The 12335-nt window shown below is 33.0% G+C and overlaps 2 protein-coding genes and 1 long non-coding RNA gene across 4 annotated transcripts; all 3 read left to right on the top strand.

Moving 5' to 3' along the window:
- Nucleotides 1-690: 690 nt before the first annotated feature.
- Nucleotides 691-4658, top strand: LOC105116776 (uncharacterized protein At4g15545-like). Of its 2 annotated transcripts, none has more exons than XM_011014246.1 (9): nucleotides 691-1166; nucleotides 1248-1316; nucleotides 2300-2356; nucleotides 2479-2518; nucleotides 2880-2972; nucleotides 3079-3327; nucleotides 3969-4011; nucleotides 4164-4242; nucleotides 4329-4658. In XM_011014246.1, exons 1-9 carry the CDS (start codon nucleotides 888-890, stop codon nucleotides 4419-4421), a joined length of 1002 nt encoding a protein of 333 aa, XP_011012548.1. In that variant the 5' UTR covers nucleotides 691-887; the 3' UTR covers nucleotides 4422-4658. The 2 variants fall into 2 exon arrangements, with proteins under 2 accessions (XP_011012548.1, XP_011012547.1); XM_011014245.1 differs by having other exon boundaries at nucleotides 692-1166; nucleotides 2877-2972.
- A 4035-nt stretch (nucleotides 4659-8693) lies between these two features.
- On the top strand, nucleotides 8694-9713 carry LOC105116775 (uncharacterized). The gene is made up of 3 exons (XR_840590.1): nucleotides 8694-9044; nucleotides 9461-9567; nucleotides 9649-9713. It is a non-coding gene; the product is annotated as an uncharacterized LOC105116775 (long non-coding RNA).
- A 6-nt stretch (nucleotides 9714-9719) lies between these two features.
- LOC105116781 (receptor-like cytosolic serine/threonine-protein kinase RBK2) lies at nucleotides 9720-12124 on the top strand (the record flags this gene model as incomplete). Its single annotated transcript, XM_011014248.1, has 7 exons — nucleotides 9720-10137; nucleotides 10341-10592; nucleotides 10687-10841; nucleotides 10934-11013; nucleotides 11096-11231; nucleotides 11329-11478; nucleotides 11551-12124. Coding segments are annotated over 7 exons (1449 nt in total), but the record flags the coding sequence as incomplete, so codon positions are not given.
- Nucleotides 12125-12335: the final 211 nt, after the last annotated feature.

The following is a 12335-nucleotide window of genomic DNA, read 5'->3' as shown; positions in this document are numbered from 1 at the left end:
CAATTAAAAATAAGAAAGCTAAGTTAACTAATTTAAATTAACTTAAAAGGGCAAATTATGTGTTTAGACATTTTTTCTAGTTTTATTTTGCGTTATTTTATTTTCCAGTTCTTGTTTTATTTAACAAGTTTGTTTGAAAATATGGTGTAAATTGTGTTTTTTTACATTTAAAATTTGTTTTTATTAATTTTTTTATATTTTTAGATTATTTTGATTTGTTAATTTTAAAATTATTTTTTTAAAATAAATTATTTAAATATATTTTTAAATAAAATATACTTTTCATCACAACTAATAATATAATTCTAACTATTCAGATTGGCTGGTATTACGAAAGCAAAACTGTGGTCGACTATATATATATATATATATATATAAAGAGAGAAAGAATTAAAAAACAAGCTTGTAACTCAACTCGGCTCTAGATGTTGTTTGAAGATTTATTTATTTATTTATTTTTAAATAAATTCAATTTTAATCAAGTTATGCTACAAGTTTTTTTTTTTTTTTAAAAAAAATCTAGCTGGAGTTTAATAATTATGGCAGTAGCAACCCCAGATCAATACAAAATTTAAAGCCATGGGCTCAAAGTGGCAAAAGTTGTAAAAAGAGCCTTCATGCAGATTCAACAACCCATTAAAAAATAGTTGGGTATGTCTCTTGGTTTTTTTTTTTTTTAATTTATTTATTTTGTCTCTTATCAACTCCTCCTCCTCCTCCTATCCATTCCCCAGCCTCCTTTATCTGTCACCACATGTCTGTACATGCAAAAGAGTAAAAGCTCTCTGTCTCACTCATAATAATAATAATAATAATAATACAAAAGGAAACAATTAATTTAAAACAAGCCATCAAAAACCGAGAAAGAAGAGCAGAAGAAGAAGAAGATGCTATCGAAGGAGTCAGGTGGTTCCGCCTTCGATCTTCCCGAGGATGTCTTGCAAGTCTTGCCGTCTGATCCATTCCAACAACTCGATGTGGCCCGCAAGATCACTTCTATTGCCCTCTCTACACGTGTCTCTGCTCTTGAATCCGAGTCCTCCCTTCTTCGCGCCAAGCTCGCCGAGAAAGACGACTTCATTGCCCACCTCCAGGCTCAGATCGAGTCTCTCGATTCTTCTCTCTCCGACTCCTCCGATAAGCTCTCCCGGGCTACACAAGAGAAGGTCCGACCCCCGTTTCTTCACCCGGTTTGTTTGGATTTTATTGTTGGTGTTGACTCTCTTTACCTTGACGTTGTTGTTTAGGACAATTTGTTGAAAGAGAATGCGTCGTTGTATAACACTGTTAAGAAGCTTCAGAGAGATGTTTCTAAGGTAATTAAGTTACAGCTTTGCTTAATTGCAGATTTTTGTTACTCCTTAAACTAATCCAGCTTTACATAATTTGGTAATTAGTTTAACGAAATTGGCTGGCTATAATTGCGTCTAAATTATCATTATTGTATTATATTATATTATACATACACTTTACCATTTTTTTTTTTTTTACTATAGTAGGGGTGCATTGTTGTCAGAATTGTAATTTTCTTTTTCTTTTTTAATTTTTATATATTTTTATTATTTTATACTTGTCTAATTATCATTATTTTTTTATTTTTTAACACTTTCTTGAGTTTTTCTTTACATTGTTTTTCAAAAAAAATATTTTTATTTTTATTTTTTGTACTTTAAATATTTATCATATTACACTTATCTTATTTATATTATTTTTTTAGTCTTATTTTTATTTTTTTATAATTTCTTTTTGTTTATATATTTTTTTAAAAAATATCATGCAGAAATTTAGAAAATCATGTTTCATTACAGTAATTCGTAATTCCCTTGTTATATTAAAAATTAGTTTGAGGTTTTATATGTTTTTATTAATATATATGATTTTTACTATATTTACAGTTATATTTTTTACTCAATGTTAAAAAACATATCAATAACATATATTAATTTTTTTGTGTTAAAAAAATTATTGGATCTACAATGACGAGTAAACATGTTAACTTTTTATTTTTTATATTTATTAGCATATATGGTTTTCATTGCATTTAGTTAAATGCATCTATTTTTTTAATCAAAAATATATTTGAAAAGTTTGTATATTTATTTTTTTCACTAAAAAACATTATTCAACCTGCCGCGAAGTGTAACGAATATGAGCTTTGCATTCTTTTTAAAATGATAAAAAGCACTGCCGAAGAATAGTATTTGCTAGATAAATCATGAATGCCCAGGTTAGGGTGTGGATTATCTGCCTAAGACCGGAATTTGAAGGGGTTGGATTTAATTTTTTTGAATGTGTGCAGCTGGAAGTGTTTAGGAAGACGCTTGTGCAGTCACTTAAAGAGGATGAAGAAAGTTCGGTAAGTTATCCTACGGATTTCTTTTGGATGATGAATAATGTTTTATCTTTGCTCCTTCAAGAAAACTGTTGTGAAATAATGTATGGAGGTTTTAGGGTGATGTTGATCTGGTTTTGTGGCAGGCAGGAGCTCCACAGATCATTGCCAAGCCTACACCAAATGGTATGTGTTTTACTATTTGTTGATGAATTCAAGGCCTTTAAGATGCTTTCCTTTACTACTGGAGTTCTGCTTACAATAGGATAAGCATCTCATTTCGGGGTTTCTATGATGGTTTATTAATGGCATACTTGGCCTGTGCTTTTAAAAAAAATGCTTGTATATTGTGTAAAATGTTTGATTAAACATTCTGATTACTTTAGACGTCGCAGTTTCTACATTGATTTGTCTCACAGGACGAAAATAGAATTGCCTGGAGGTTTATGGTCACCAATTTTGTGATGAGTTGTTCTTATTGTACGAAGGAGAAAGTTGGTCTGGCAGTATTTGACTTGTCATTTTTTTTCTTAATTTGTTTCAGAAGATGATGCCACCCTGCCACCTTCAAGATATTCTTCACTACAAAGCAAGATTTCAGAAATGGGAAACTCATTTGCAGAGGATCGGGAGACAGATGGTATGCCACAAGTTTGTGGTTTTAAGCTTGTTTCTTAACACAAGCCCACCAGACTTAATTTCTAATCCAGTACTTACGTTACTTCATGTTGTTATTTTCATGGCAGCTCCAAGACCTGGCATATCACAGATTCTGCTAGCATCCCAAACAAACACACCCCGGTTTACTCCTCCAGGCTCCCCTCCTAGTTTTTCTGCTTCCGTGTCTCCCACAAGGACGTCTAAACCAGTGTCTCCAAAACGACAATCAATGTCATTCTCTATCACAAGAAGCATGGACGATAGATCCTCCGCCTTCTCTTCTCTGTCCTCGAGCCAGCATAGTTCTATGTCAAGTGACGTAGGATCACAAGCTGGTTAGCTCTAAAACTTCATTTTAGAATAAAGTTTATGCAGAATTTGATTGATACAGATGCCAGATCTCTTATGCCTTGGATACCATGTCAAATGGCCAGTTACTATGATTTGAACCCCGTACTTTTAAAGCTCTTTGAACTTAATGACTCAGAGTTGCAATTTTTTCCGGGAAATGAAAGGAAGCAATGGGATTAGTTGAAAAAAATGAATCAGTGATGACTGTATATGTCTTCAATGGATTCTGAACAGCTTGAATATATGAATTCAAGCAACTTGTTTTACATTTGATGTCACATAATGAGAACGAAACAATTATGCCTAAAAATTTTCTCTTTCTTTGTTAATTATAAATCATGTAATCGGTGATTTAAAGTAAGCCATATTTTAAGTCTTTCCTTGAGACAAAGATGGAGATGGATTGATTAGTGTAGATTTTGCTTTTTTGGCGATGGTTTTCATATTTGTTCCCGGATAAGGTTAACAATACAATGCATGTACGCATACCTTTCAATATTTTTTTTTTTGGAGAACAGCCATAGACAATGGATGAATTTTTTTATGAGCCTACCTAAAACTGTTTTGGGATTTTTCATGTAATTTATTACGTCATTTTATTAGTTCTTGTGTTTGCATGGTTCAGGACGAACTCGAGTTGATGGCAAAGAATTCTTCCGTCAAGTCAGGTGAGTTTTCACTGGGAAAAAACTTTAATCGTTGCACAATTAATAAAATCTGCAGCATTGAATTACATCATAATCAATACCCATGCAAATTTAGTTTTATAAATCTGGGTAGCGTTCTTTCTTCAAATGCAATTTCTTCTTTTGTTGATCAGGACCCGCCTGTCTTACGAGCAGTTTGGTGCTTTTTTGGCAAACGTTAAGGAATTGAACTCCCACAAGCAAACGAAAGAGGTAAATTTCTCAACCACCCTCTCCATCTGTTGTTAACAACTTCACTTGATAGCAGTTTTCTTCCATGACTTTCTGTAAAATCTCAGGAGACCCTAAGGAAGGCAGAGGAAATTTTTGGTCCAGATAACAAGGATCTTTACACGATATTCGAGGGATTGATCACTCGCAATGTTCACTGAATATATTTCGCCATAACTGTATCCAAAGCCTGCAAGCACTGGTTTTACAACTTTGCACTCTCGTTGTAAATTATTTTTTTCAAGTGGAGACTTTTCTTCGGTACTCTTCAATTTGATATTCTTATGGTGTCGAAACAGTTGAGTAAAATAAACTTACGAATGGCCTGTCCACAATGAATTGTACAATAAAATTATACCAGGAAGGAGAGTTCTTTTCTTCTTCTTTTTTGCCGCAAATGTCGAAGATCTTGTGTGTATGTTCTTCTGGTTGCTTGCATTCCATCTCTTTATCGATAACAGATTCAGCAGCAGCTCCGTCACTATTGAACTTTGTTGCAATATCTGGTCCGCATGCATGATTCCTCTCATCATGAAGGAGCATGATCAGGTAGGCCTATTCATTTTATTTTTGAATTGCCATGATCTTCCCTCCGTGGAAAATGGTGGTTATGGAGTACAGTAGAGAAGCATCACGGGCATGGAAATTTTTTAGTGTGTTTGATATTATAATAGCTTTTATAATTATTGTTTTAAAAAAATTATTTTATAAATAATATTTTTGGTTGAGGTTGGTTTTGTATTTATATATGTTTAATTAAAACTATGATTAAAATTAAATTTGAATAAAAAGTAGTTTAACGTGTTTCATTAAATATGTTTTTTAAATTGAAGTTATAAGATAATTAAAAAGATGTATATTAATATTAATGATTTTTAATTTAAATATTATAAATTTAACTATCATTATTATATAATTAAATAAATAATATTTTTTTTATTATTTTATTAACTTATTTACAATTTCATCATATATAAAATTCATCTGATAAGGATTATAATTTTTATAATTTTTGGATTGTGTAATAAAATTAGGTGAAATATTATCAAAAATAAAATTAAAATTGTGATTAAATTTTATAAATGCTATGTTATTATATAGTATTTTTTAAATTTATATAGTGTTATTAGATAATATTACACACTAGTTTTTTAAGTAAAATATAATTAAAAAAATAATTTATTTTTATTTGGTTGAACACGGTTAATAAACAATGAATCGTGGCACTGTTTTCACGAACAGTAATCAAATAAATTTAATTTATCTAGCAGACATGAGAAGAAGCTCTCTCCGTGGGAACGGTGATTTCATCCCAAAACACATGTATCCCACACAAACAGTCAAATACTTTTTAGTGTTACCAAACATAATGTTCATGTTCATGTGGTTTGTTTTAAAAATTATAGCTCCCGCATAAACAAACGTTTTCTTAGTGTAGTTACGACACGTAATAAGAAGATAGATTATAACTGAACCATCTAGGTGGTGGCCAAATGGTGAAAACTTGGGACTAAGGGGTTTGCTTCCACTGTGGTTTCAAGTTCGAGTCCTTGGTTGCTCATATGATGGCCACTAGAGGCTTACATGGTCGTTAACTTCAGGGCCCGTGAGATTAGTCGTGGTGCGCGCAAGCTGGTCCGGACACCCACGTTAATCTAAAAAAAAAAAAAAAAAAAGATAGATTATAACTGTCTGTAATTCCAGGATTAAGGAGGAAATTGTGTACTTTTGTCATAAAAAAATGAAAATAATGGAATGCCTATGCAATTTTTTTATTCATTCATTAAAAAGCCTATGAATCTTCGGCTTGATTGAGAAACCCTGATTACGAGATCGAGATAGATCTATAATGCAGTGGGAGTACAAGTTTTGCTGCAAGATAGGCATTTGACAACCCGAAGGAAGGCTTTCAGGTAATGCGTTGCTTGTGGTGTGCGCTATCCAGCGCAGAAAACATCAATCTCCAGATAATTTATGATCTTCTCTTCAGTTTTTCATTTTCATTTATATGTTTATTTTCCTTAATTCCTCCTGTTTCTGTTCTCTTAGCTTCAAATGATGCTACCAAGTTAGTATCTTATTTTCTTAGCTCCAATACATGTTTTTCTTTTCTTCCCCTTTTATTTTATGATTGGTGTGTTCTTGGGCCAGTTTGCTTGTTAATCAAGACTAGGAATCTTTCCATATAATTTCAAGGGTGTGCCTTTCCCTCCGCTATGATGTATTTCGAAGATTTTGATAAATTCTCTCTTAAGATTTGAATTTATAAAAGTACAAAAAAGGGTTTTAGCACATTGTTTTTACACGGCAACGTGATTTAATTATCTTAGAAGCATTGTAAACTGATTTAATTATAAAAGTATCTTAAGATGTCATCCAAGGGTGTTTTTGTTTTTTCATGAAGGTTTTTGTTATTATTGTTATAATTAGGAGTTATTTAATAGTTTAATAAATATAAATATTATTAAAAAACAATTATATGTATATTTATGTTTTTGTGCGAGCAATGCTGTTTGTTAACCAAACACAGCCTATTGTGGTTAAATTTGAATTGTCTTGGCGACTTCTCCATGATGTGGTGGCGTGCTTTATCAATAAATCTCTACTTTAGTGTTGATGACCTTTTATTTTTTTCATTCTTTTCTCTCTCCTTATTGATTTGTGTGCTTGACTCTTTAAACTTTTAAAAAAGTCATTCAATTTGTTTTTTCTTAAGATTTGGTTGTTATTCTTTTAATTATTATTTATTTTACATGAAATAATTTATAAAATTAGAATTTGTTTTCAATTTCATCATCCTTTAATTTTTTTTTCATATTTTGTTCCCATTATTTAGATTGTTATTTTCTTTGTTTGAGATAATTTTTAGAATTGATTTTTTTTTTAGATTTCATTCTCTTTTGATGTTTTTTTCCTAGATTTAATTTGCATTCTTTTATTGCTATTTTTTTTTACATAAAAAAATTATTTTAATTGATTTTTTATTTTATTTTTCAATATTAAATTGGTTGAGAGTTAAATTTCTTACTTGAGTTCAGGTTTAGGATTTCACAAGTTATGAATTTAGAAAATTAACCTAAGTTTAGAAGATTTGTACAAGTTTTCTAAACTTATTTTAAGCTCATTATTTTTTAGTTTTATCATTCAATATTTATTTAATTATAGCTTAGATGTTGCCCTTTCTTTTATTTATTTTTTATTGATTTAAAATATAATCTAGGTTATCTCATCCTTCAATATTAAATTTTTTGGTAATTTAATTTTATAGTTTTATTCAATTTTTTTCAATGTAGTTACTCAGTATCACAACCAAGTCACAAATTTTGCTTGCTGACTCAAGTGGACTCGGGTCGATTTTTTTTATTTTTTATTTTATTATATCTTCACCTTTGATATTTAACTTGCTAGAAATGGATCTTCAAACTTTTTTCATTTTAATTTATATGAGGTTATTATATTTTTATTTAATTTCTCTTCGTTATCGAATGAGATCCTTTAACATTTGTTTTTTTTTTTAATTGATTTTTTTTTCAATTTTATCCATTAATATTTAATTGATTAAGAATTGATCTTCATGTATTTTTTTTTACTTTCTTTTCTATAGGATTATCTCAATTTTATGCTTATAATCGTGGGGTTATCAAATTAATTTAGTTTGACTTAGAGTTTTTTATAGTTTTTTTTTAAATATTTTTTTCAGTTTAGTTCTATAATAATTTTTTTATAATTAAACTTCATAATTTTATTAATTTTTTTTTTGATAGGGTTACCCTAGTATCTCGGCCAAGTCATATATTTTATGTGCTAACCTAGATGAGATTTTTTTATTTTTATTTTGTTGTATTTTTTCACTTTATTTATGATCGTTATATTTTTTTGTTGATATTATTAAACTAATCAAATTTATTAAAATCGACATTCAAGTCTCATATTTATTTTAAGAACGCTAGCATTAGAATTTTTTTTATGTTGGAACATATATATATTTTAAAACCTTCAAATTAAAACCTAATGCCCTTTCTTTTTATTTAAGAGCGAGGAATATTTTTGTGTTAATCAAGATTATTATTATTATTATTATTATTTTCCTGATAATGTTAAGAACACATCTTTTCACAATAAAATGATATATTTAGAAAGAACTTAAGAAACTCATCTTATTTTTATCCTAAGATTTTAACCCAGAAAAAAAAAAATGTGGTTGTTGGAATTAGATCGTCTACCACTTAAAGCACGACTACTTTTGGTGCCTATATTGTTCTGTCCAATCAAACGGTCAATGAATTTGAAGAGAATCCAGCCGTTTCGTTGATTCGGGTATTCCTTTCCCGCGTTTAACAGAGAAATTGTTTTACACTAACGTGGCAAGAACCCAGTGGAGATTCTAGAGAACACTAAAGAGATTTTCCCGGCAAACTAAGAGGACGTGCTTGCTTACAAGCCTTCTTCAATCTACTAATTTTATCTATAAAAATTTAAGCTGATAAACTCAAAATTTATTATAGAGCAATCGACAACAAATCAGGGAGGGAGAAACTCTTAATGACAGATAAAAGCCGAATTTAGGGCATCCAAATTAGGTGAAGAAGTGTCAAAAACAAGTAATGGGGAATATTTAGAGAAGCAAAGAGAAATCATGCCAACCGCTACTTTCATCTCTCTGTCTGTCTGTCTCTCTCACACGCTTTTCCTCCGTTTCCTTATTGGTTTTGTATCATCTCTTCGATTTGGTCACCTCTTCGAAAAATCATGGAAGATGTCCAGCAACCTTCAGCTTCTTTGTGGTACTTTCTTCATATCCTCTACAGCCTTATTTTTCCTGGTTCTAATTGGAGTTTAAGAGTGTTACAGATTGTATAGAGTTACCACATTGTTGTGGATGAATTAGTACCAGAACTTTTGTGTCATTTCGACTGTTATAGATAAGATAATGAAAGAATTTGGTGACGGGAAAAGTTTTTTGTCATTTCGACTGTCATTTTAGGCGCCTTTTGTGTTGTTTTACAGACGATGTCTCGCGATGGTTTTCTTTTAATTTCTTCAGTCAGATGTTACATAATCATATTGTCATAATATCTCACTATCTCCATACTAAATTGTTGGCCTTTTTGTTATCATGAGTTGTTTTAACCTGCTTTGGATCCTTTGGGTTTTCGCGCAATCACTGTTTTGTTCTAATGACACAAACTTGTGTTAGCAGTAATGGTTCCCAGGACACTATTGAAGAAAATCAAGAAAAGAAAGCTGTTCCTGTTGGGCGCAAACGACTAACGAGATCAAGGTTTTCTGACTCGTTTTCATCTCATGGTAAAGTACTTAGTTACTATCTTTTCCTTCGTGTTTGATGCAACTCTGTCGATTTGTTTTCTTATTGTTATTATTTGAAAGCTTCTGTATCAGATAAGAAATCCTTCGCCGTGGAGGCGGAGGAGGAGGAGGAGGAGGAGGAGGAGGAGGAAACGGAGACCAAGGATGGAACGGAAAAGTGCTCTCCAAGAGGAGTTCTAGAAGATTGCTCTGTTGGCGTAGAATCTGAAACTTCTTCCAAGGCAAGCACTTCAAATAGCTATGAATCTGAAGCAACTTCTCCCAGGGCCAGCACTTCAGGCTCAGAAGGGCAACCGAACGCCACCACTCCCTGGCGTGACTTCCTTCGCGTATTTAAAAAGGGACCTGCAGCGAGCTGCCATCCCCTCCCTCCTCTGAAGAAAGATACACCAAAGCTAAGTAAACGGAAAAGCAGAAGCAGAAGATTCAGAGAGGAGATTGTTCCAACTCTAACTTCTCCACTAGATGGTGAATTCTGCCATTTCAAATCTTCTTGGAAGAACTTTTCTCTCTCAGAGCTCCATACTGCAACTGATACTTTTAGCCAAGGTTTATGCTTCTTTCAGAATTTATATTTGTGCTTCGTATCCCTTTTCACCTTCTTTGAGTTGAGATTCAAAAACTTTATTACCGAATTCCGCGGTAAAGTCTGCACCTCCAAATACAATGTACTCTTTGCTATGTTGTAGTATTTGTAGTTGTGGTTGTCTCGATCTCAATATGCTCACGATACCTTGTCTTCTTTCATAAAGAAAATTTAATTGGAGAAGGAGGCTATGCTGAAGTTTACAAAGGGAAATTGGAAGATGGGCAGTTCGTTGCAATTAAACGGCTGACCAGAGGTTCACCAGAAGATATGACTGTCGATTTCTTATCGGAGCTTGGGATTATAGTCCATGTTGACCATCCTAATATTGCCAAAGTGATTGGATATGGGGTTGAAGGGGGGATGCATCTTGTCCTTGAATTATCTGCCAATGGGAGCCTTGCATCTTTACTTTATGGTCTGTTCATTATCCAGATTATTGTGAAGTTCATATCTCCACTAGTTTTTCACCAAAATGATGTATCAATTTGTTTCCTACCAAATGTTGCCAGGCCCCAAGGAAAAGCTGGACTGGCGAATCAGATATAAAATTGCCCTTGGAACTGCTAGTGGCCTTCTGTATCTTCACGAGGAGTGCCAGAGGAGAATCATCCACAAAGATATCAAGGCTTCCAATATATTGCTAACAGAGGATCTTGAGCCCCAGGTTTCCTGAAACTTAACTTCTTACTGCTGTAATATGCAACACCTAAATGATCTCCCCTTAATCTCTGAATTCGGAACTTCAAATTATGTCAGATTTCAGATTTTGGGCTTGCAAAATGGTTACCAGAGGAGTGGTCTCATCACACTCTATCAAAAATTGAAGGCACTTTTGGGTTTGTAATCCAAAACTTGGGCAGGGTCTCTGAATCATCAAGATTTAGCCTTGCAATCTGATCTCATTTCTTATCTTGACAGTTACCTTCCTCCTGAATTCTTCATGCATGGAATAGTGGATGAGAAGACAGATGTTTATGCTTACGGTGTTCTGTTATTAGAGCTCATTACTGGAAGGCAAGCCTTAGATAGTTCACAGCACAGTCTTGTAATGTGGGTATGTATGCTGCTTCTTTCTGATTCTGCGTGATTCAAGTCTCTTATGTTGTATTTCCACCAAGAATTTATGCAGTTTTGACCAATGTTGTTGTCAGGCCAAGCCTTTGCTACTGAATAACAGCATAGAGGAGCTTGTTGATCCAATCCTCGCAGATGCCTATGACTCAGAACAGATGGATCGTCTGGCATGTACAGCTTCTATGTGCATACATCAATCTCCTTCAGAGCGACCTCAAATGAGCCATGTATATTTCTTTACCTAGAAATCCCTCGACAGTTGTTTTTTTTGGTTTTTTAAAAGCTAGATTTCTCTGCAGGTTGTAAGGGTTTTGCAAGGAGATGAAAGCAGTTTTGAAGAATTAAAGCAACGACAAAGGACACCCTCGATTGAAGACCTCTACGATGCAGATGAAAACGATTCGACAGAGTATCTGAGAGATCTCAATCAACAGATGGAGGTGGTTTTGAGCAACTGTAATGAAAAGTTCGAAGAACACGGGCGATCAACTGAGTGCCTTGATGATCCGAATCAACAGGAGGAGGGAGTGGCTGTTCAGAGCCGTTCTGGGATCTAAACCATATCTTTTTCTCTTCACAGGGTGTTGACCCCAGGATGTCATTGCTCTCCTGAATCTTTATTCTGACAGGACTCACCATTGGATCCAAAAGAGCTTGGAAAAGCAGAAAAATATGAAAGCCAGGAAAGCAACTGTTGAGACCATGTAAACATGTTTCTGTCCTGGTAATGCTTGCTTGCTTCATGTATCATTACAATTCTCTGTCATCGGTAGTTCTTACTAGCTGTGATCTCCGCGCTACACTGTAGGCATCAAGTGTTGATTGTGCATTTGTGTAATATCTTTTTTGCTATGAAATGAAAGGTAAGTTCGCGTGTAAAGTGTTTGATCTAAACATGATCGAAGAGCACCGCCAGTACAGGTATAGTGATTAATGCGGAGCTATCATAAAAAGAAAGAAGAAGAAAATTTACATGAAAAAGAAATGAGCATTGCCCTTTCTCCTTCGCTTTTGACGCCAAAATCCTCTTGCACTGCTGCTCAAATGACTGTAAGAAATTTTCTCGTCTCTCTAACCAGGTTGA

Source organism: Populus euphratica, unplaced genomic scaffold (genome assembly GCF_000495115.2).
Source record: "Populus euphratica unplaced genomic scaffold, PopEup_1.0 scaffold1048.1, whole genome shotgun sequence".
NCBI lineage: Eukaryota > Viridiplantae > Streptophyta > Magnoliopsida > Malpighiales > Salicaceae > Populus > Populus euphratica.
Note: the sequence above shows the minus strand (reverse complement) of the source record. Positions and strands in the feature narration are given on the sequence as shown.